Source organism: Saccoglossus kowalevskii, chromosome 16, assembly GCF_978046115.1.
Source record: "Saccoglossus kowalevskii chromosome 16, keSacKowa6.1, whole genome shotgun sequence".
NCBI lineage: Eukaryota > Metazoa > Hemichordata > Enteropneusta > Harrimaniidae > Saccoglossus > Saccoglossus kowalevskii.
In genome coordinates, this window is record NC_140656.1 from 22883733 (window position 1) to 22910300 (window position 26568).

Genomic DNA, 26568 nt, shown 5'->3' on the forward strand with positions numbered 1-26568 from the left:
GTGTTGTGTTGGAAGTGCATTGTGAGGACAGTGATAAACAGAATGATTAACATGAGAGGTTTCAATCATATGACACCTGTCATTTTAGCTTTTTTTAACTGTCTTTCACAAAAATTACAATTCACTGAATATAATCTGCTTTTTACCTAAAATTCAAAAATCTTTGGCCAAAATCTTTTTAAAATATTAAGTTTTGTCTGTTTGGTCCAAAATGAATATTGAAATTGGGGAATAATACTGAAAATGAGAAAATTTGTGTCATCATTTTGGCGGAAAAATCTTTTGAAATTATACTAGTGTAATAAATGGGCATAAACACATTGACTATTATTCTTTACGTAACTTCAAATTTGTATCCAATCTCTAAAATTTTCATTATATCATAAAATGCGTAGTGGTCAGAACATGCATTCTTTGATATGGGACCCATGCAACATATAGAATGTAAGAAAAATACATTAAAAATGTGTTTTACACAACAATAGTGATGCTTTAATTTCGCACAAAATGAATTTTCATAAGTCAAAAAGTTTGCAGCAATGAACATGATAGTGCAACACATTTTCAGACGAGAAATGCCTTTCAAACCTCATCCTTGAAATTGACAATTTTTCAAGCTTACAGTAATTATAGTTTTCTGTTTGGTTTCATTTCATTCAGAATTGTATAATGAGAAACATGATTATAATAACAAAGGAGGTTTGGGTCCAGAATATAGAAACAAAATCAACAACCTACGAAGTGGATGAGCTGATCCAAAATGGACAGCCTAAGTAATAAAGACCGAATGACTACCAACCTGTAGCCATTTGCAAACTCAATTGAGCCATTGACAAAAAGAAAATCACAACACAATTCACAACTTTATTTTGCTAACTTTGGTGAATATCACTAGAGTCGGAATCAATCGGGCGACATACTCGAACATCAATACATGTATCAGGGTAATAACTGCCACATTGAAGGAAATTTATCTTTTTCCAAGTTATCGACAATCCAAAATAAGATTCAAAGAAATCCAATAGTTGAGTTGAAGCAGATATAAGGCAGGATTTAATAGGTCAAAAACACCTGTCAATAAACAAGCTGCTCTCTGATTGGTCTGACTGGTGTCAGGGTTGGGCAATAGCCAAAATCCTCATATTCACTCAAATCTGGAACTTGAAAAGAATTTTTAAGGCTAGTACATGCATGCATCCATGCATGACAAACTAAATCAGTGTGGATTGAGACAAAAAAAAAATGAACAGAAGAGTTACGTTATCAGCTACAAAGTAGAAGCAGGACTCTCTTGTACACGACGATTCTCTCCCGATTTAAATACCCGACTATGTATACAAGAGAAAATAACTGATCCACTGACAAATAAGATGACAAGATAATGATTTCAAAAATCATCTTTGCATAATCCCCTGCATTTGCCTTCACACCACGAAAACACTATCATTCTATTTTTAGAAAGCAACGATTTCCAACAAATACAACAGTATTACAATCAATACCAGAAAAAGTCCATATGCAGCTGACCTTTCACCTGGCAGCTGCTATATATTTAATACTGTAGAATACTTTATTTTCGCTTGGAATTTTCGCTGAAGGGATGATTCCGTGAAAATAAAATCCAGCGAATATACTTTTTTTCCCTATATTTCACATTAAACTCATCAAAAATCAGTGAAAATAAATTCCATACACAACGTCCAAAAAGCCTTTTCAGTGAAAATTAATTCCAGCGAAAATAAAGTATTCTCCAGTACAAGAAGCAAAGTGAAATGTGTATTAAAGCTTCACAGAAAGACTCGCTGGTAGTGAACGTATAAGTCACTTCCATCTGTAGATGTTTTCTCATTTTTTCTCTTCACATTTGAGATGAGAAGGAATAAAACTTATTTCCTAACCACTGAAAGTGAACATCATTTATCAGAACAAATACATCATTCATTAAACATGAAATATATCGGGTATTAAGTGCGTCTTCACTCAGGAATCAATTTAAATAATAAATAAACAAATCTTTATATTTCCATATTTAATTCTTTTTTTAAGATTCCGCTTTATTTTTTACTGAATTTACATAATTGTTACCATGCCAGAATGCCAGTTATATTTTTAAGAATCCTTTCATTTTCATCAGTCATGAGAAGAACTTTGATTGGCTATACCAACAATAATAGGTAACTAGCAAACCAATCAGAGAAGAGTTTACTACAAATTCATGTTTCGAATATTCAGACTCAACAGCAAAACTTCACATTGGAAGCAGAACACTAACGCAGTTGGAGGTTGTTTAAATTACTTCTAAAATTGACTTTTTTTGTCAACCATTAATTTTCTTAAACACATTCTGACAAGTCACTTCATTATTAATAATATTTTAGTAATAATCTCTTCCACTCCAATTATTTTGTCAAAGTGATATTTGAACAAGATGGCTGATTGTACGATGTTTCTGACAGCTCCAGCTACCAAACACTACGCTCAATTACATCCTGACTCCCTTGCTCACTGACCACAAAATTTACTTCTCGCTTTCTCAAACACAAATACTGTCAATTGAATTATTGATCTGCTCTCCAGTTAAAACAAACACTGTACAAATGACAATCAAAAGATCCTCTGTTACCATGGTGATCATGCAGTTTGCCTTCATCACTTTTTTTTTCTTAACTTTTGCTGTGGCATATAATTTCATAACAAGCTACAAAGATTTAGGTCATCGCAACATTGACTTTTAACCTTAAACTACTATTGCCTTGAAAATGAGCTAGGGAAACCCAGTTTTTTTTTACTCCCTGATAGCTACAATCTTCTCTGAATTTGAACCTGCCACAGATCAGGTAAAAATTACATACAAAAACAAGACCAGCCTTGAAGTTGTCATATGTCAATAATTATAATTGCTCGTTTTAAAAAAAAAAAACTTTATCAATGTGAATATACCGGTACTAATACCATACTCTTGTGGAACTGATCATAGAATCAAAAGTCAGAATTGAACACAATTGTGATATCAACAGAGTGTAATTATCAAAATAATGTTACATTGTATCAATAACTACCACATACTGACTCTCCACAATACCATCGTGAAATAGCGAATTTAAATTAGACGCCAAGAAACATTTTTTCAAATTTAGCTAATTTAGCCCACTTGAACAGTTTTTTTTTCTTCTTCTTCTTGTTATTAGTATTTAATCATTGAGAGATTTGAAGCCAATCAACGTCTTTCTATTGTCAGATTTCAATGATTACCAGTAAAGAGTGATGTCATCAATGAACAAAGAGAATAATGAACATCTTTAAATTGAAATTTACATGACAAAAAAAACTCAGAATTGATTGATTCAGTGTTTGAAAGTTGCACAGTACGGTGTTTCCGCCATTAAAGTTAGATGCGTTTATGAATACCATACATCTTGCATACTGATATGTTAAATTCCTGTCCAAAATAGTTTGCGTACATAACGTTCATGTTTACTGAACAAGGCAAATAAACATAGTTCGTGATCATCAATAGTTTTTGATAATCTGAATGGACCAAAGTTTAACAACTGTATGCATGTACAGGTCTAAAGAACGATAAACATAAAATATGAGCACCTTATTATTCCTAAAATAAGTTAACGATGAATACAGTTGACCATGGCATTCAAATGCACTTTAGGGCTCCAATAACTTACATGCCAATAGTGACAGAATTTAACCATGGAAACGTGTTCACATATGTTATAGGTAATAGTTACTAGTACATTGTTGCCCATGTTCCCCCTACTCCCATCATGGAAGAGGTTTGAACTACGGGTACATCATTTTTAAGCTTTTTTAAGCCAGCGTAACATGTTCACACCTATTTTTCAGTTAACATTAATTACGCCAGTGTAAAGGGACACAAAAAACAAAAAGTGAACCCGTTGATAGTCACATGTATGACTTTTTTACATGCAGTTTCAGGTGATACCATTTTAATTAAGAGAGGGGTGTCTCAGGGGTATTTTTAAAGCTCTAGAACTGTTGGCAGAAATTAATCTTTATTGTCAGAGTTGTGGGCACTCTGGTTTTTTTTTTTTTTTTAAATTTCCTATTTAACCATATTGAATCTGGGAAACAAAATGGGCTATTAAAACATCGGCAAAAACCTTTTTTTACTGAACTTATATTTTGTTCACCAATATCTAGTGAAAATGACGAGAATATAATCCATTACAGCACATATGGCCGAATCCACACAGGTGTAATAACGCATTCAGGAATCACGTGCATATCAGAAGTGAGATAATAACAACACATGACGGCCGTGTATAATGACTCCATACATGACACGCACAAAAAATCAATAAAGCCAGGAAAAATGAAATACAAAGACATATCCAAAATACATTACATTGATTCTACATGAGATATAATAAGGGAGTAACCTCGCTATTGTTATTTATTTTAACAAGTCAATGGTCAACCCTTAAAATATAGAAACATTTACGTTAAAAGGCAATTTACTTTCCCCTTACTAAAAGAACAGGAAATGTGTCAGCAGGTTCAGTCGCTTGAACGCAGCGATGACCTCGACAGGTTAATTACTAACAAATACGGTACCTAGAATTTACAAATAATGTAGATCTAAACTGTTGTATTGCAAAGTATTGTAGCATCCAGAACGCGGGAATGGCTTAAAAAACACAAATGGTGCACAGTTTGCATTAGTTGTTCAATCTATGCTTTTGGAACAGCAATATAATGCTCATTTTCACAGAGCATGCAAAACAAATTTGTAATTGCATGCATTTTTTTTCCTAATTTCACTGACAGTTTGGAAGAGACAGTATAGCACCATAATCATTACTGTTTTGTACTTGCCTACAGAAATAGCATACCCCACAAATTACACTCACAAATTAACTGCGAAAAAAATTCTAGGATTATTAAACACATACTACATGTGTACTTGATAAACCACACGTCAATCACACATCACAATTCCTATTCAAAGCTTTCCACAATCGAGGAAAAATTTGTTTCTTACTATAGAAATTTTAAAATAAATGAACTTTGATATTTAACTTGTCATTGCTGTAACTGTATTCAGTAAAAAAGAGTTGTGATATAAAAATAGATTGGTTCCAAAGATGCAAAGCCACTACCAAATCACTTCAAATGTGTTCAAAGGACTGAGAAAAAATAGTTAAGTCGCTCAACATATCCCAAAAAAATGTTTCAGAATTTCAAAATACTAATTTATACTGAATTATATTAAATTAAGTTTTATTATTATTAGTACAATGAAATTCATGAAGACATGAGAATGAAAATTTATAAAATATTTAATGAAAACAATTTATCCTGGAAGAATACTCCATTTCATTCTAATCTAGAAAATATGATATAATTGGCGATAGAGGCTGTTTGGTAATGGCAATTACCCATGAGACTTTGCAGGTTTACTTTGATCATTATTAGTCGTTTTACCGTCATGCATCCATAAATGCATCATGATTGGTTGAGTTGTTTTCAACTGTCATTCAAAATTTATAAAACATTTTGTAATATTTTACATATAAAACAAACATTCATGCCTTCTCGAGATTCACTGTACTAGTGCTATTAACTGTTTCCCAACCAGACTTTCTCACCCAATTTTTTCTGCACTTTTTTCCTTATATTCACTCAATATATCCTGATTTTGGAGCCAATAAACAAAATTTAAATAAAGTCAAATATCAGTTTTTGCCTAAAAAAAAAATTTGGGCTATTTTTGTCCCAATCTTCTGAAGGAAAGTGCAGACTATAAATGGTACTATGTAGTGAATTTGTGATGAAAAGATGGAACTGTGGTGAAAAGGTAAATGTTATTTAATAATACTCAAGCCTAAAGAGATAAGAAACAGGTAAAGTAAAAACTAAATAAATAAACGCTGCTTGGATCGATAAATATGATATATATTAGATAATATTTGAAGTAAAGAGTAACTAATTTTGTGTGCAAAAATTCCTCCATTTTCTTGAACTTGCTGCATTTCCAATACAATGCGTTCCAAGAAAGAATAAATTAAACACTAGCACAGCCACTGAATTGATTCATTACAATTACCTTTAGGTAATAGATACCAGGCCATCTATTGATTCTCTCATGAAATCAGATACTCACTGAACATAGACCAGTTTTCTACTACTGCGTTCATCAGAATCAAAGGTCAGAGCACATTATTCGCATACGGCTTTCCATTGTGTGCCTCACACAAAGCATAACGTGGATTACCTACAAATTTTAGTACATCGTATAAAATTGGGTATTTATGATAAATTAACATTCCGAGATAAGGAGTTTCTGTGAATTTTTTTTAAATCAATGTATTGTAAAATATTAAGCTGATTAGGGTCTTTTATTCCTGAAATTTCAATATTGACAAATTATACAGCAAACACAGAATTATCAAGTAACAATAAGTAATATATGTTTTCTTTCAATTATTGTAAGTTTTAATGTTTTGATATTTTTTGGCTTAATGTTGTCAGTTATAAGCGTAGTTTAATCAGATGGAATGCCGAGAAACTTAAGTAATCCTTTCAATTTAATTAAAAATCTGTGGTATTTGATTAATATTACTTTGAAAATTTGTATCAATTTGTATATATAGTTTTTAGTGAATTTGTATCAAAATATGAGGCAACTATTTAATAGAAACAGGTGGAGACACAAACTTTGCAATACAACTGTTTCAATAATGAAAAAACGGTAGCATATCACAGAATTATTAAAATTCGTGACATTCAATTTATTTATTTACTTGTTAATATGAGGATGCAGTCTTATTAGACAGTTGTTTTTTTTTAAATTAAAATGAAGCAAAATATTGGTGAAATATAATGTGAACATATGCGAAGAAGGTGAAATGAAAAATTATTGCTCGCATTTTGTCGTAATAAAAGTTAATGGGAAAATTGTTCAATTTAGATACTGCAAATGTCAATGCATCGACGTGCATTGAAATGGTAAATCTGCAGCCGCACGCTGAAATTAGGTTTGAAAATCTAGCTTACTATATTATATGCGTGTACAATGTGATTGAAATTGCTCAAACTACCATAACTACATTGAAATTATTTGCTTGTAATTGAACTAGGAATTCATATGATTATTTTTATCAATTGTCCTCAAAAAGTCAGGAAATAGAAGCTTGGACTCTTATGAATCGTATTAAAACTCCTTACTGTTTGATCTAAATTTCTATTATCTATTCTATTCTATTCTATTCTATTCTATTCTCTATTTTATAATTATCATTATATTCTATTGAATGAAATGTGTGATCCTTCCTTTGCAACATGAAATCTCTTGTCATTAATTGAAAATAAAAGTTAGAGTGCGGAAAGTGTCATAGATGAGGAATTGCTGGAATATTACCTTCAATATATATTATTAAAGATTAAAATAAAATTTTTAAGATTAAAATAATGTAAAAATGATAAAATATCTTATTTGAAGCACATCTCCAATAAGAAGCACATACAAGCCCAAAATTGCATTGGTTATATACTACCGGTAAACAATAAAAAATTACTTACTGTAATTTTTAAGGGATATAGTATTTTTTCTATTACTGTACTTACATAAATGTGTCTATTTGTCATAATAATTCATATTTTAATAATCCAAAATACAATAAAATACAATTTCTGGTGTGCATTTCTAATAGAACCAATATGATAAATAAAATCTGCAGTGTCAGAAATCAGCCAGATATTCCAAGCACCAATTGATAAAATATCTGTCCAAATTGATCGATCGATGAACAAATTTTTAAAGATCATTCATAATTCATGACATCATTAACAACAAACGAGATGTTGACAGAACATATTATCGGAACAAAAAAATGATTTGTTCAATGAATCTTCAAAAAACCCCGCTTACTCACTGAAGTAAAAATAATAAACGATTATATATAGGTCAATTTTCTCAGTCTTAAACCGTAATGAGGAAATGATGCTGTCCATCGATTTACTGGTGTAATTTGGCATCTGCAGATACTGAGAAGCCATTTAAAGGGACTAATCTCGAAAAAAAATAATATACCCGGCCAGCTGTGTTTTACGCTGGATTGTATTAAAACATTAAAACCAATGCTCCAATAAGACATGCCTAATCTTGTGTGTCAGATTATGTTTTCACGAAAACAAATATTTAACTCAGAAAGAGTAAAGGTTTAAAGTGCCGTCTTCATTTGAAATCCAACGACCTTGTCACTATTTCAGGTGAAACAACTTTAATATGTATCAATTTTTTTTTTTTTTTTTTTTTTTTTGGGATGGAAAAAAGCAAACAGGAAATGACTTTGCCAGTTTAGAAAAGCAAAATTAGTTTGGCTTGTAATGAGTGGGAACAAATTAGGGTTTGACAAAATTCTACGTTTTCCATTATACTCTGATGTGGTTTAATTGTAGCGCTAAAAAAATTCTATACGTTAGAACGTGACCAGAAACGAATATCGGTTAAAATGTTGAGAAATATAACCTGTATAACGATTGAAAGGCAGACTACTCAAAAATTATCTAAAACGAATTCTAAAGAATCAATTTATTCTATACTGTCAGGTTTCACTGAAGCTTGGCACGTGTGAGAGTTAAGTCGCTATATGTGTGTAAATGCTGACGAATTGAAGGTACACCTCACCATCAATTGGCTGACGACTTTTAACATGTCTATGCATTCAGGTTTGTACACCATAAAATTGTTTTCCATATTCCCCAAAGAAAGGGAACAAAGAAGTACGAATAATTTGTGTAAAATCAGCATTTTTTTCAAATAAATACAACTCACAAATAAAAATGAGAAAATAAGAAATGAGAAACCTAACATCATTCCAAAATATCAATTTAAGATTTATACAACTGAACTCGCGCTATTTTTTGGATGTATTACAATATCTGAAACTAGGAATACCTGATAACGTAATATTTTTGCATGCAATTCAACAAAAATTATATGAGGAAAAAACGAACAAGCAATACCAGATCAGCTTCACACGTACAAACTCATAACTGAGAAAAATCAGGACTACCGGTAATATACCAACACAGAATCCATGTATAGTGATATCTCGCAGGGTTACACCTACCTAACATTCAAACCTCAAGTAGATATATATATTAAATACTAATATTTACGGCGCATTGAAAAAATTAAATCGACAAACGGGTCGGCATTAAAATGTCCTATATGTACATACAAAATGCATTAACCGATGCAGAGTATAATATTGATAAATTGACGAATGACACTTCAATAATAACGTTACCTTGTATCTTGTTTTTTTTAATATGTCCCCAGGTATAAATGCCACACCGGCATCGAAGGCTGTATCCAGTGACTCAGTATAAGTCAATACACGAACATATGACTCTGCCGTGTAATAGACGCGTGGGTATGTACACCGTAAACGCAAGGTTAATATAGCTATACTGCAGTCATGTTTTTCATTCAATTTTTGTGTGCCAATTATCCATGGTGTCGACTGTAACCACAAAGCAATATTTGTGAGAAAGCTGCCGAATAGCTTGTCGACTCAACCATTTTAATTAAGAGAGGGGTGTCTCAGGGGAATAGGAAGGAGGGCAGATGGAAGTTAACACCAGTGCATTCAGGTGTGGCCGGTCAGTATAGCATGCAGATACTTTATAATATATCTTTAGCCTTATTGTTTCAGTTCAAAGACTTTTTATTTAGAGTGGTTCGATTAAAATTATGTTCATTTTGATAAATGTGTATAAAACGCAACGTCAATAAATGAAATAAGTAGCCAGTAAACGCGAAATAAATTTAAGCATCAAAATGTTAAGCTTCAAAGCATGTGCCGAAGTTTTATGCTCATTAAATTTTCATTTTCAGGAAGAAATAAAAAGACATCAATGGTTGATTGAAAAAGGAAAAATTTTTCTGAAAAAACTGGTCGAAAAGTGATGATAGATTGTAACAATGAAGACAAAAAAAAGATGAGAATAGTGTAGCACAAAATGTAATTAGAAAATTGTCAAATTTTTATTTTCTTATGGTTTAAGACAACCCTACCCACTGTGTATAGCTGTCTCCCCTGTGCAATCTTAATGGACTCTCCCATAATGGCAAGTCCACCAATAATTTTTCGTAATGTTAATGTAAGGAAGAAGTAGGTAGAGTTGCTGTGAAGAAAGGCATCAATTTAAAAACCGAAAGCTTTTAACGCGAGTGCCATGCCAACATACAGAGCTAAACAGTTACCATTACAAATCAATTTACTGTAAAAAAAATGTAGCAAGAGAAAAAAAAAAGCAGACACAGGAGAGTTCGAACACAAACACTGTTAAGGCTTGGAATTAATCACTACGGTCACTTAGGCAGTGTTTATTTTATTAAAATCTGCCCCATACTTCCTGATTAACCAGGAATGTGCTTGATAATAATTATCAATGTAGACAGCTCCTACGCTATCTTAATTGCCTTAAAAGAATATAGCCTGACTTTTTTTCCTTCTTGTTGATGACTCCTGGAATAACAGAAAAAACAACTTAAGATTGAAAAAAAAAACCACTTGTGGGGCAGGTAAGGTTTCAATTTTTGTTACAGCAATTTATATAGATAGTATATACATACTTTGATTTGAAATCTAAATAAAATTTCAATTAAAATATTTTTCACATTATTATAGAGCAGTAACAATTCTTTCAACGTGTGAAAGTCAACGTTTGTCACCTTTCATACATTAATGTAATAATTTTACCACCACAAAATCGATGAAACAATTTTTTCATTTTTATGTTATTTTTGGCTCAAATGGACATAATTCAACAGTCCCTACCGGTCTTGACAGAAACTGTTGGGGGAAAAATATGTTTAATTTTGTGTATAGAGTTTAAAATCCGACATTATTGCTCAAATAATGATTTGTACGCAATGATATTCCAACAATTGAGACTAAAATTATCGAAAACATTTGCGCAAAATAAATAAAAAGGGAAATAAAAGATGACTTGAATGTTGGTGGGAAGGTGCCGACAATGTAAACATCGTGGAAATAAATATGGGAATATTATTCTGGAAGAGGCAGTTTAAATTAATTTTAATTTGTTATATTATCATGCAGAAGACACCTATTCTGAAAATTATTAATAATTAAATAAATCATTTTCTCTATTGGTTTTTTTGTGCAAATTCAAATGTCTGATAAATATAATGCAAACACTCATTTTTAACCTTTTGAGAGCTATATTCAACTTTCGGCACTAACTACAAAATGATTTTGTGTTCCCCCCAACATGAAATGTGGATAAAAATTAACAATTTTGTTGCTTTTTGATCAAAAACGAAAAAGCAATATCTGAAACTGTTTGTATGGTCCAAAATAATGATGAATTTAATTGAAAATTTTGCAAAATGTGAAAATATTTGAATTCGATTCTGGGAGGGAAAAGTATCTAGCAACCCAAAGGGTAAAAACATCCTAGGTATAGTCTGTCTAAAAACACAGTAATACATTGGACAAAGTGAGGACAATTTGACATTATTGATACATTTTTATTATACTTGTAATTACAATAAAGAAGCACTAAACAACTTATGTACATTAAATTTTTTACATACATGAAAATTGTGCAAACCATAGACAAATTATGAGATGAGACAGCTAAAAATGGCTGACTAACTGACACTGTTGATGTTTTTTTGAAGGTAATATAGGATTATAGTTAATATAGCTTAAACGGGTTTTACTGGTAATCAGAGTGTTTTTTTTGTACCATAATCGCTCTATTAGTAGCACATGTATTTATGTTTATGAAAGACTCATGTCTGTGGTCTAAAATAAGTCAATATTTTGTATTATAAGTGCCACTATTTTGATAAGTGGTTTTAATTAATTAATTACAAAATTAATTATTAATTACATGTATATGTTGTTTTTGTTTTTTATCACACAATGATCCTCCGTTTTTCTATCCACCCCATTCAAATGAGAAATGCTGATTAACTACTCATACAGAAAAAAATTGTTACCCCCCAATAGCAGAGGTAATGTTTCACCCCTCAAAATAGTGAACAAATGAGAAATATTGGTTCATCTCTCAAAATGAGAAATAATGGTTCATCCCTCAAAATGAAAAATAATTGTTCATCCCTCAAAACGAGAAATCATGGTTCATCCCTCAAAATGAGAAATTATGTTTAATCCTTTGAACTAATTGTGACCCCTATACAACAAGACTAAAATACAAAGTCAAACTCATTTATTAGTACAATATGGTTTCAACTTTATAAAAGCAACTTTAAATTGTTTTCTAATTTGAATTTATTTACATAGTATCAATAAATATCAATCCAGTGGTGTTAGTGAAGCCATGAATGAAGACAGCTGAAAGGTGAGACAGGCGAGAGACAGACGGAGCATATAAATAATATCAGTCCAGCAGTATAGGTAAGTTTGTGATCACAGACAGCTGAAAGGTGAGGTAGGTATCGGATGGAGCATATCAATTCTTAGCTTAGGGACTTGTCTGGAAAAGCTGCTATTCTAATGTTAGATGATGATGATGAATAATCATCCAATGACGACCTACCACAGGGACAAGATAATGATTACAATGAAAAATAATTAATTATTCATCGAAGCAATTAATAGCCATTATCGATAACTGTAGAATATTTTATTTCAGCTGAAATTCAATTTTACGATAAAAACTTTTTGCATGTAACTTATTTTTACAAATTTGCTTAAGCTAGTATTTTCTCATTTTTAATTTTCGTTCAGTGAAATTTTGACAAAAAATAAATTCCAAGTCACTTGACTCACTGGAAAAACATCAGCACATTCCCCTTTTGTGTGCCAAGCCATCTTTTGTTACTGTACTTTTTACATATTTTCTATATTTCCTAAGAAATTTAGAAAAGATCTGTAACCAATGTAAAATCAAGCCCATTTGGTAAAAAATTAAAGAAATTATAGAGAAAAAAAATCAAAATGTTACTCACAAAATTTTGGCAGGAAAAATAATGGTATTCAAAAGGTTAACCAGTGAGAGATTTTTTAGATGAATCTCGATTCAGAATTATATATATAAAAAAAAAAATATGTTTCCAAGATATCAAGAATATCTATATTAGAATAGCATGTACTTAACCACGTACTGGTACACCCGTTATATCAGTAAAGATATCTTAAATACTAATACAAAATAATCAATATTAATTCATTTATGTGCGTAAAGAAAACATTATAATTTCAATATTCTACTACATCATATTCTGTATTCAATATTAAAGAAATAGTCAAAGGTCATGGTAGACAATTTAGCGACTGACCTATTTATTTACATACTGCATAATTTATTCTGGTGGCCTCATTATATTCTTAGCCAGTATCCTTTTTATACTACGAGCGTAAATATATTAATGATTTACACTAACATCCCATACTCATCCGTTGCTGACGACAAATCGGGAATGAGGAAATATCTTCATGGATAAATGAACGTCAAGAGCAAAAGAAGGCAGGCATCAACAGAATGTTTTCAAGAAAAGAGCAAGAAATATGGCGACCATGCACAGTTGGCGGGGATTCATTGTTAGATTCAGATCTCCAGAGACGGTAGTACTATTGAATGGCAGGCATGCAGAGAGCAGGTGAGCTCATCGATTAATTTACTGAATTCCATTTTCTATGGTATGGTTTATCAAGAATGATTTATGGCAATTTGGGGGTGGGCAGAGAGTTAAAAGACGACAAGACTCAATACAAAGACCTATAAGTTCCCCTAATTAATGAACGAATTGATTGCAGGCTTTAAAACTGACAAACTATAAGTTAATGAGGAGGATTTACAACAGTTTTATGTATTTAGGGAGTGAGTACTTTATATTTGAAATCAGCTTTCATATTTGTAGTCTTATATGCATACTAATGATATTGCCGTTAGATGAAGTGGCCATGGCGTCTTTACGTCAGCTAGTGTTTATGTAGTATGATCACCATAATTACTTGTATATTATGAATTTTAATGGCAATGGTGGAGTAGTAGAAAAACTAACAATAAATACAAACATGTACGCGTTCATATCTACTTCCACAGTGGTATAGTCGTCAATTCTCATCTGTCAAGAGGTTGCTAGATATTACTTTTGTGAGCTGATAAGAGTGTTTGATATGTTGCTAGATGGTATTGCTGGGTAATGGATTATTAATAATTAATAATTATAGCAGGGTGCTAAAAAATAATGTTTATAATAGTTCATTTTGTTATAAGTTTTTTAGTTTTAATTAATAGGTTATAGTCGATATATTTAAGAAAGCAGGTTGCTATGTGATACAATGTACATTACATAACAATAAATTACTAGTTACCAGGTTGCTAGTTAATATGTTGTTTGGTAAAACATTACATATTTGTTGCTAGCTGCTGGTTGTAGTTAAAGGACAGTAGTCGTCGCGCCGTGCATGCGTGAGATATGGGTCTCATATAAACAAAGATTGACTGTTGCGTGCCCCAACTAGTACAAAATGAGAGGTTACCAAGCTTTAATTAGACATTTTGTTGGTGTTTGCGAGGTATCGAAGGAGTCGCTGATGGTAGTTAGTCAAGTGGTGCCCAGGCCAAAACTCTTACTCATGATTTCATTATAAAACGCATTTGATTTTGAGAAAATGAAGGTTCGTCAACAGAAATGTCGCACATGTGTGGCGTGATGACTACCGCCCTTATATATATTACTAACAAAGAGGTTATAGGTTGATATTAAACAATTATTCAGGGTTGAAGTATATTTTAGGTACTGGTAATAAATATTTGAATATGCTAGTTATATGTTACAATGTACTAGTTAAAACTTTGCTAGAAGCTAACATTTTCGATGCAATGATTTTAGTAAACAGGGTGTAGCACAAAGGACATGAAAATACTGAAACTAGATACTTACATTTATACTAGTATTTACTATAAAAATTAATCAGCTGTCAGAAAGCATGACAATTCAAGTACATTAACAATCCTGCAAAAGCTCCTCAATTAAAAAAATCTAATTGAATGACAATCCTGCATCAAAACGAGCAAAATACAAACTACAGAATACTTGCTTCACTTGAAAAAAAATATCACTTCAATCACTAAGCAGTGAAAAAAAGAATTATTGATGAGACAAGGCGCCCTCAGGTGGTCGGGTAGAAAGATGTGGTTAAAGAGCCAATGCTAACCAATAAATTTAACCACACTTTACATCTTTTATAAAACTACTCAACTAGGTAGTAGGCAATCTTATTATGACTTGAAATTCCGCTTTTACACAACATGCAATGAATATAATATTTCAATACAAGAGACAGCAATAAATCTTGCAACTAACAAGAGTGGTTTTACTAGACTACTCCATCATATGCAACAAAAGCTCAATTTGCAAGTTCCGTTCCATTTAACTTACAACAGTAAGTGACCATATATTATGCAGATTCATGTAATAAATTGTATGCAAATGGCGTAGAATCAAAGAAGTTATTTTGTTTTAAACTAATGTGACAATTTTATTCATCTATGAAAGAACGTAATCACTATTTTATATTCCCATTGGCAGAGCAGCCTCAAGGTTTTATGCTTTTATGAAACTAACTACTGTTCACCTTATCAAATTTCAACACAACAAAGATGAAGCATGTAAAAATCGTTAAAAGAGTGCAATCATGATTTAGCGAAATTATAAGCATCTACATGTTTCATTGGAGGAAAGTATTAACCTGCAACAAACACAGCCGAACATCAATTATCTAGACAATGACAATCTGGATTTCTGATTACCTACTGGATACATTCCATCCTAACAACTTAATCAATTATCTTCACAAGTTTAGCTCAGCCCCCAGGGAGTTTGATAACAGATGGCTAAACTGTATTTGAGTTGACATATCTTTCTGAATTACAGAGGCATCTACCGATGAAACCTGTTATCTAAAGTGATTTTCATTACTGTGGGAAACAGCGTAAATAATGAAAACGTTGCTGAGCAACTTCATAGTGCAATCTGAGGGAATGAAAAGGTTTAGTCAAGAAATACATTTCCAAACATGGGTGTGTGAGGGCAGCATATTACTTACCCCAATACTTGTAGATATCTGTCTTTGAAGTCTGAGTTGTTCTTTGGCATTCTCTTTAACAATTCGCTGCAGTTCATCTTTTTCGCCGAATAAATTACTATTCTGTTGAAAAAAAAGATGAATTACATTAATAAATATATTATAAAATGTAGATTATATAATATAAGAAATACATTTTTTCCAATAATGTTTTAATCTCAGCTAATTACCAAGTTGGAGGTACATATGTAAATGCATAAGTGAATGTGTGACCATCATTTTAAATACAGCCATTAGGGTCTTCAAACTCACATTATTGACTTTTGAAATTTACTCTGTATATTTGAAAATTAACTTAACCTTTTCTTTTAAAAAAAAAGGTTTATCAATTAAAGTTAAAGTATACATCTATGAATTTATTAGTTTACAAAACTAATAAATTCAAAAACTACATTCAAACCCATCCACCAATCAGAGTGCTTCATTCAATAATGATGTCATACCTCTAAGGATGGATCTAGTTGTTTGTGTTTAAGTTTCTCCAGTTCTTTCCTCAACTGATTGACCTCTTTATCTTTGGCAAGAATCTTCTGGGCATTATCTGCCAAGTCTTTAGCTCTCTGTCTTGCAAATACTTTCTTGTAATGGTCAATATCCTGTGCACCCCCACTAGTACCGTCCTTAAGTTTCTAATTTAAAAAGAAAACTTGTATATTAGATACAATGACCTTATGTGAGCGATCCTATGGGTAAGTCTTTCATCTGACATGATTTGTTATCAGTGATGACGCGACTATAAAGTTCTTAGATTTTGCACAAAAATAATATTCACAATCTAATTGCAACCCAACGTATAATAAATTTCATGAAACTATCATTTGTGGAAATTCACAAAACTTTTAATGCAAACTTTTATGTGATGAAGGATTCAGTGTACTGGGTCTAAAAAATAAACTAGAAGCACATTACGATGGGAACAAAGAAATATTAGAACCTTAAATCATTTTATTTATTTTTTTATTTAAAGTTGCATCTTCTAAAATCAATTGAACATAATCCAAGTACCTAGGTTACCCTAGTTAATTTCAAAACACAGGATTTCTTGTTTCAAATTTTTCCAAAACGAAACAGAACAATCTAGAACACAATTTATATAAAAGTCAAACAGAAAAAATGTACAATATACTAAACACAATTAAAGGGAAAGAATAAAATAAATAAATAAATAAAACTTGTTGGGCATGTATTTTGTTCCCAACTCTTTATTTCAGTTTATCTCATTTTATCTTTCCAATATTGCTACCATATCATACAAATAGCATGGTGTAACTTAAAACAGAAATCATAAATGCTGTATTCACCCTCTATATTAAAGGCTTAGTTGTATTGTTGGTAAAACTTAGTTAAAAGCCATTTCAATTTTAAGTATTTATTATTTTTTGTTAAAATCCTAATAGAAAATACTTCCGTAGAATACTGATTTTGAAATTAAGTCATCTTTAGTTGTCAAACAAAGAATCCTATGTGAGATTTGATGAATGGATGACACCTTAAGACACTGTAAACTTAATCACAATGGAAGCTACAGAACTGGTTGGTGATGTTCAGCTAATGGCAAGACACTTTTCATTCAGAAATCCCGCAAATACCAAAGTTGCATTTATTACAGTACACATATAACTTGACCTGTTCACGGCTTCAAAACAAATTTTACCAACAGTATAACTTTAAAGAGTAAAGAGGCTGAAAAAAATAGTGCGAGTTCTGATCTAAAATCCATAATATAAATGTAGAATATTTCAATGTGTCACCTAATCATTCCCAATATAATTCTAGCAGCTTGGCAAGACACAGAAAATAAACCAAATATCCTCCGGTAAAAAATATTATTAATAATTACAAAGACTACAAACAAATATAATAATAATTCTTCTTCTGACTCTCCGGTGGTCTGTAAAACAGAAATAATTCACTGCATGACAAATGACGACACTAAGCAATGATGAAATACAACAGAATGACAAACGCTACAACATAAATGACATAAAGCAGACAGTGTATCAAAGGCTACCACTAGAGGGCAGCAGATAAACTAGTTCCAGTTTACAGATTGTAAAAAAATTAAAAAGCAGATTTGGATGACGCAATTAGGATAGTTTTAAAAGGAAATTTATGATCATTTGAAATTGTTTGAGAAAAATATAAAAAAATTCTGGAGAACATTCATGTTTATTTCACCAATTTATCTAAATTGTGAAATTTACTTCACAACGGACACTCTACCTTGCCTGCAAAATTTTTAGGAATGTATTTTGTTTCTGTCAATAATGAGAAATACTTTATTGCCCTCCAAAAAGTCATCACATGAGCAATTTATGTGAATATATGGGTCAAAGGTCAATAACAATGCATGGCAGGCTGCATACTAATACTATGCACAGATATAACCGTAGTACCAAGCGAGAGATTTGGTGACACCCCCACCCCATCTCAAATTTTTACTATCATGGTTTCCTTGTCATCTCCTAAATACCCAGCTAGATGAATTAATAAATATGAGTTTCATGAAACAAACAATTTTACAATGTTGTACATGCTTTATGGGACTCATAACGGTCACATGTCATGACAACCAATGCCGTTGTGAAACTGATAGACAACTGAAAAAATGAAAATGTTAGAGGGGGGTTGCTGAAAATATCTAGTTTACTCAGAGGAAACACTGAACCAATGATTTTCTATTTAGATTCCAAGTCTGAATCAAATCGCTATGTGTCCTAAAAGCGACCTCAAGGTGTTCCCCTTTCACTTGGGCTGAATATATTGGATGTTTACAACAAATAGGACCACCAACATAGACTTGATCTTGGGCCAAGTTTGATAGATATCAGCGCAAAGATGTCTGTGATACAGGTGTGAACAAAACACAGATGGAACACAATCTATAGTGTCAGATCAGATATCAATACGTGCTATAGAAATGACCGTATTCTCACAACTGAACTTGATACGATTCGTCCAATGCATTCGCTAACAACCATATCACAAAAGCCTAGTTCCCTTTTTAATGAAATTAAACAATGTCAGCATGTGTTAGCTATACCATGGGAAGATATCAAAATAAAATTTTGCTTGAGTTTCTCAAATTTGCCTAAATTGTATAAAAATTGATATTCTACTACGATGTAAAATTTAAAGATCGATGACATCACTACAAAGTAGTTTAAACCCTATAACCGTGATCGCATACTCATGAATGCCATGACGATTATCAAATCTAAATGCTTTGCCACGTAAATTCGTGGCAGTTTATACTAGTAGTATACTCAGACTATCCATTAATCAGTAATTCATGTGTGGCAAAGGAATCCCTCAGGGCGAATGTTTCATGTCCTTGCTTCCAAAAGTACAGTATGATGACCCAAACCATTAAAACGTCATTCCCATATGTGCCGAGTGACAGATGACCATAAGGATTTGACAGGATTGGAATTGTTCAACATACGAAACATGACGCATACAATATATTACGTCAGAACAACACAATACATAAACTAACACCTTACTGACGTATATACAATATATTGCTTGTAAACAGTACGCTACCTCGCTGACAGACCCCGGTTGTGTGGTGCCTTGGAATAACTGTAAAATATAATCCATGACTAATTAACTTGAATATTGAAGTAATTCAGACATCTTAGCGATTGCGAAACATTTTGCTTGCCCAATTCCCAATGTATATGCGTAGAACTACGTATCATAGCAGTATTATAGTTTATAATAAGGACGCTGTTGAAAGATTAATTGATTATTGGAATTATCACCATTCAGTAGTAATACCAAGGTCACTTGAAGTGGCATAAAAGCAACAATTATCAATACAACCACAACTAAAAAAAATAGCTGTTCAGATTAAGGCGACTTCTGTGAAATGCCATCATTGCAAATATTCTATTTGAAAAAAACACCACATTTCAGTTGTCATCCTCTGCAACTTATACTTAAGGTAGAGATGCAGGTTCATGGGCATTTTTCGTGAATTCTTTTTTTTTTTTGCTTTTTCTCACCCAGACAGTCTTGGCTAGATAGTGTTAAAATTTCAGAGCATTGTCATTGTTGGAACATACTCAAAAATCAGTTTTAAAATATAGGAAACCGAGGCACGCGGACATAAACCAATAAAGTAGATGGCAGATTAAGTACTAAATTAAACATATCAGTTCCAATTAACTAAACAGTGAACATTCTGTTCTAATTCTGTAAACTTCAAATTTATTTTAGTGTGAAGCATTAAACACATGCAGGGAGAACTGAATTTGACGTTCAAGAGTGTCAATTTCGAATTGCAGCTGACACCAGGGTAGTTTTAGTTTGTTCCATACAGGGATGATTTCAGAGAAAGTAGTGTATTGGTATCACACTCATTGAATATATTGATCTTTTTCATACTTATCAACAATAACTATATTGTATCTTGTATAGATTAATCGATCAGATCAGTATAATAAAATAAACAATGAAATTATTACTACAATTTCCTTTTGCACACATCCTGGTATTTCTCAAATATTACCCCCCCCCCCCAAATACAAGCAGTTGTCAATAAAAAACAATTTTACTGAGTTATAATATTTGAAAAAAAATTGCAACAACTACCAAGAATCCCCACCCTCAGTGCCAGAATGTGTGATCTTTTGAGGTCATGCATGAAAACAAGGCAGCATGTACTTATAGGAGTGTTCTAAAATATACTCGAAACATGGAGTCTTTAGCTGTAATTTGACATGTGTTTAAAATGTGTCTCCAGTTAAAGTATAATCCAATGATCAGTTGTTTTTTATTATCATTACAGTGTTATCAGCTGTCTGGTGTACAACTAATAATACACGCATGATAAACCGCATGTGACAGCAATTTGAATAAACGCAAATTTCAAATACTGCTTCTCAGACTCCAAATATGAAAAGAGGGGATTTCATTTTGGGACAAAGCCTGTACTCCAATTTGTGATCAAGGTATTGAAGTACTGTAAACTGTTTTGTTTTGATTTGTGCACTTCACAGTTGCGTAGCGTAGCGTACATTTCGTAGCGAAATCCGTCAAACTATCATAACGAAATGGGAAACAAAAATATACTGACACATCAACTTATATTATGAAACAGATTTTTTGCTTTACCGGTACTTTCATATTTAATTTTTTTTTGGAAGAATTTGATCGTTATTCGTACCCAATACCATGGTAGGTAATAATTGTAAAATACTTTTATTTTAATAGCAGGAATTAATTTTCTCTGAAAAGACTTTTTGGGTGTTTTGTATGGGGATTATTTTCACAGATTATTAATGTCTTGAGTGTAAAATACAGAAAAAATTGTATATTCACTGGGTTTTATTTTCACTGAATCATCCCTACATCGAAAATAAATTCTGAGTGAAAGTATTATTTATAGAGTGTTGTTCAAAGAGTTAATAATTAACAATATTGGCTTTAAAAGTAAATCAACAAACTGTCATTCTCCAGAATAAAAAAAAATTGTTTTACATATAAACAAGTATGGGTAATGTGATAATATGGATTTATTCAAAGTCAGATCAGATACAAGAAGAACAAGGGATGAGAACTTGAGTCATATGTGGAGTACAGTTTATAAGGTTGTCATGGAGACACCAAGGCATGTGGTGTATTTAGTGTACGGCAAGACTGAAGCACGTATGAAAGGCTGAACAAATAAGGACGAATACATGGACTAGAAATATAGCAATGATGCACAGCATACATGTATACTAAATCTAGGATGAAGACACTGACATTAGTGTGTAATTTGTGACAGGCTTGGCAACACACAGCGCTTACCACTCGCATGTTTTGATGTTGTAAGGCTTTTGCTTTCTCCTCAAGTTGTCTGGCTATGGTAGCGAGCTCTGCGTTTCGTTTCTTTAGCCTCGTCACTTTTTCCTCGGCCGGTTTTTGATCAAGCTCTAACTTCAGTTGTTTCTTTTTCTGAGAGGAACATATATTATGAATATCCATAGCAACGCTGCTTTTCTCTTCATTTTTTAAATTTTTAACTAATGTTTGCTACAGCTAGTTTTTTTATTTTCACTACGTCTCCTAGGTTGTTTGGTGCATGGATGGTTCTACCTGTGAGGGCAGTATAACATGCATGGAAAGATGCATCAGCATGTTCATGAGCATTGTGATGAAAGCTGATGTAATAATTATAGCTTTATTTTTTAATGATGGTTTACAGTAAGCGAGCATGCATTAGGTATGTTTGTAATATGTTTTTCTAATATGGCCTTTAACATGAATTTTTATTTGGTATATTAAACAAGGAAATCATTAAGGTATTTGATTTTGGCTCCGATATCATCTGAGCAGGTGTGCTTACTAATTAGCATATTAGCTTCATTCAACACCTGGGTATCAGCTACATGTCAAGTTATGCAATTATGAGAAATATAAAACACATCAAAGAAACCAAATGCAATAAAGGATTTTGACTTGTTCTGACAAAACGACACTTTTCTGTAGGATAAATTTGATAGAAAAAAAAGGAAAGCAAATTTTCTCTATCAAAAAAAATATGAATTCTGTCAGCTTTGTCAGAAATGCCAATGCATACAGGAGGTGTTAAAGAAAACTTTTCGTAATTTTTTTTTGTTTTGTAAAAATTTGTTGTTTGCATACGTAGATGATGACCACAATTGTCAGCAAAAGGTAAATTTTGCATGTTATTACTTGCAACGAAAAACAGAGTAAAATGTTCACCAACAACTTGGTAATAAAAAAACGTGTTTTAAAGCTCAAACACTATTTACTAAACAACTTAATCGCCACGGAAATCTTTGAATTAAATGCTATGAATTAAAATAGGAGAAACACACTATTGAAATAATTTTACAATAACATGCATACATGACATTATATATATATAGACTACAGTTATTAGAACATGCATTAAACATAGATGGACAGATGGCAAACATGCTGTGCACAGAGGTCTAAAGGCGTGTCTCTCCATTATAAGCAAACCCTGGATACAGTTAACAAGCTGCAAAACCAGCAAACCATGCACTCAAAATCATGCTACGGTGCTTGGTTCAGTAAATGCTGAAAAATAGAATGTGTAAATAACAACAAAATTCATGCGCAAAAATAGAATATCCCGATAAATAACCGATAAAAGTTGAAAGCGAAAACCCTTCACCCCCGCTGCTTGAATGGAAAGATCCATTCATTCCAGGAAATCAGACACATATAGTAAAGGGAAGTGAGAACATCTACCATGTCGACCAAACAACGAATTAGAAAACGACTAAAATTACGTCGCATATTTCATTCTCTCACCTATGGTAATACTTTTGGTCTGTACATACATAAATTATATTTACATAGAATGCTTGTCGAACCACGACTTACCAGCGTATCATTGTCGGTTTTTAACACTGTTACCCGCTTTTCCAACCTGTGGAGCTGAGACTGGAGTTCACTGTTCTTACGAAGGAGACTTTTTTCTTTCTCTTCATATAATTTCTTAGTCTGAAAAATTTTAAAACAAACAGCAATGTCAAAATAACATATTTAATAGCGTTCTTTGTTTTAATATTTATTTTAAAGAACAAAAGAATTCGTGGTGAATATAGCTGAAAATTTTTGTGATTTGCAGGTGTTGAAAATTTGAGAATTGTACCAGTACATTACCAGAACATTATAAGGACATTATTACATGTATAAGAACATTATGGGGTCATTATCAGAACATTATATGGACATTATAGGACATGAAAACACAAAGACAATATATAGGACATTATTATAAGGACTTTATGAGGTCTATATGAGGACATTATTATAAAGACAGAGCACGAAAACATTATAAGGTTGTAATAAAAATTAAAAAAAAAATTCTAAATATTTTTGTGCCAGTTGACAGTTTCGAACATTAAATGTCACTGTTGTCTCTCCCGACGTTTTTTTTTTTTTCATATGCAAATTGCAAGTGCTAGTGCTGACACAGTGCATTTTTGCCACAGAAGTCATATTAATGTTTGGGACTACATGAAAGGGCTGTGCGGCCATCTCCCTATCAAATGGCAATTTAATATGCTGGCCGAACACAAGCACCAGCGGACCTTAAGCAAGGTTCCCCCAAAGTCGAATAAGTTAGTGAATGAATTTCAGCCAGTAGAATTGGCCTTCCCATTGAGTCTATGGTACACTCTCACAGGGTACAGTAGAATTGGCCTTCCCATTGAGTCTGTGGTACACTCTCACAGAGTACAGTAGAATTGGCCTTCCCATTGAGTCTGTGGTACAGTCTCACAGGGTAAGTCAACTTTTCTTTCTGTTCAGCCTAAGTTAGGATTTGAATTAAAAATTTGTGAGTCAGAGTTCCATTCAATCAAATCCCTAAAGAAGACATGCAATTGACAGCAATATATTATACAATATTGAATCAAATACCATATTTAATATTAATTTCATTTTTCCAAGCTATAAACATAAAGAAACAAATATCAGGGTGTGTGGCTCGCGGTGATCAAGAGTCAAGTGACTATAAAACAGGTGACTCATCATGTGACTACAAGCATATTGCACACCTCAAATAATATTCTAATTATATTCGATGATTCACACCTGTCATATCCAATCAAATTTATCAACAGTTGTTTACATTTTTATGACCAATCTACGAATGCACATATTAAACTTTTTTTTCAAGAAAACATTTCAGTTCTGCTAGTTTCTATTCAAAATGATAATAACTATCTGGTTTTTTTAATTATAGCAATGTCGGTTGCATGGAAATTTGGAAAATAAAGTCAACCAAAATGTCAATAGATATAGTAAAATACATTTGTAATGTATTAACATTTAACAATTTCCATATTACATAACATCTGAAATGTATCTTTCATAATGAAGCTCCAATAAAAATTTTCAAAAATAAAAAAATACATTTGTATGGTGGTGATAACAGATGATATTCGAGTAAATTAACATGTTTGTATTCAAAATGGACTAAGCTTCATGATATTAGTGAACAATTGTTTTTGACATTCTACCACTAAACCACGACAAGTAACGTTTGAAAATTCACATATGGGTATAGGTATGAGCCTAGTAATTGCATTGCATGATGGTCACTCCAACAATTAAGTTGTGACATGTTTGTAAAGTGTACAGAACATAAACAAAACAATGTATTTACCCACTCTGCTGCTTATTTCATTCAATTTTATGGAGTAAATATACACAAATTTTTAATAAAAAAATTACAGAGTCAGAAGACAGATAATTTTAATGAAGCTGTACTAGCAGGATGTAAGTATTTTGACATTAATTTTAAATTCAGTTATCTTGATAATACCGACTGACACAGTAACATAGTACGCACAGTTTCCAGCATGGAAAGAATCGATTGCAATCACACACATACAATAAACAACCCTAACTACAAATATTATGTCATCTTGTTGCCTTGGTAACAAGAGATCCTCCGCTATCACAGTTCAATCTATTATGAGAGTAACAACGTCCACCTGTGTTTACGTCACATGTGACTGTTTGTACAAATAAATATTCAGTGATTCAGACGTCACATGCGTCATCTGCAGGAGGTCATTTACGTCAAATCTGACCTTTATCATGCAATGATACAAGATTACGAGCCTCGGCCGAATGGGTAACAATTAGGTCAATGCGGCCCTGCCCTGTGTTCAATACGCACTATTTCAAGTGGTTTTTCCTGGAACAACAGTTAGTGTCATGTATAATATTTGAAATAAAAGCATGTGTACCCCCATTTGGTAATTCAAATTCCTAATAAGGTTGGGTTCTGATACATGTACTCGCACAATAAGTGCAATATTGTTAAATTATTATACGACAGAAAACTGAACAAATGATTATATTACATGTAACATATGTAGAATCAATGATAATGATCAGCTATTTAAAAACAGATTTGAATATAGAAAGCGTGTTGACCCTGACCTAGCTTTTCAAAAATACATGTTTGTTGCGTTTTGACGCAAAATAAAATGAAAATACAGATTATTATTTTGATAACAAACACCCAATGCTATTGAAAGAATTTGACTTGATTACGAAGTTGACAATACTGGTGAAACAGTGAAACTCAAAGTGACTAGCATTATATTGAATTAAACATCGTATGTGCTAGACATGGAATACTAAAATGCCTTGAATGATATGATACAATTTAATACTTTATTTTTTAAATATTAACTTAGCATAATAATGAAAATTCTTAATCAAAGCAGTTTTGAAACAAATTTCACTTTTTTAACTATTCCATTTTTTATGGCATTTGTGAAGAGAATTTTCAATGCTACAAAATTTTGCAATTCTTACTTACTCATGAAATTTACAAAAAATGTGTCATTCCCCAGATTAAAGTAGTTTAAAGTATGCCCTATGACCTACGACCTTTATGTGTCACACATCCTGGTACTTTCTG

At 32.1% G+C, this 26568-nt stretch overlaps 1 protein-coding gene and 1 long non-coding RNA gene across 11 annotated transcripts in view; one reads left to right on the forward strand and one right to left on the reverse strand.

The window, feature by feature from the left end:
- Window positions 1-26568, reverse strand: part of LOC100376400 (RIMS-binding protein 2-like) — a 133941-nt gene that overhangs the window by 70746 nt on the left and 36627 nt on the right. For 8 of the 10 annotated variants that reach the window (XM_085491229.1, XM_085491230.1, XM_085491227.1 and 5 more), the window contains exons 2-5: window positions 23505-23624; window positions 21936-22082; window positions 16580-16765; window positions 16098-16199 (exon numbers count right to left, since the gene is read on the reverse strand). In XM_085491229.1, coding sequence (XP_085347355.1) covers window positions 16098-16199; window positions 16580-16765; window positions 21936-22082; window positions 23505-23624 — 555 coding nt within the window. Of the gene's footprint in view, window positions 1-16097; window positions 16200-16579; window positions 16766-21935; window positions 22083-23504; window positions 23625-24548; window positions 24567-26568 lie in introns of those variants that run through there. The other 2 variants (XM_085491235.1, XM_085491231.1) reach the window with 2 other exon arrangements.
- The window catches only part of LOC146733761 (uncharacterized), a 52483-nt gene continuing 39270 nt past the window's right edge, over window positions 13356-26568 (forward strand). The window contains exon 1 of the long non-coding RNA XR_014926626.1: window positions 13356-13642. This is a non-coding gene — a long non-coding RNA (uncharacterized LOC146733761). The remainder of the gene's footprint in view (window positions 13643-26568) is intronic.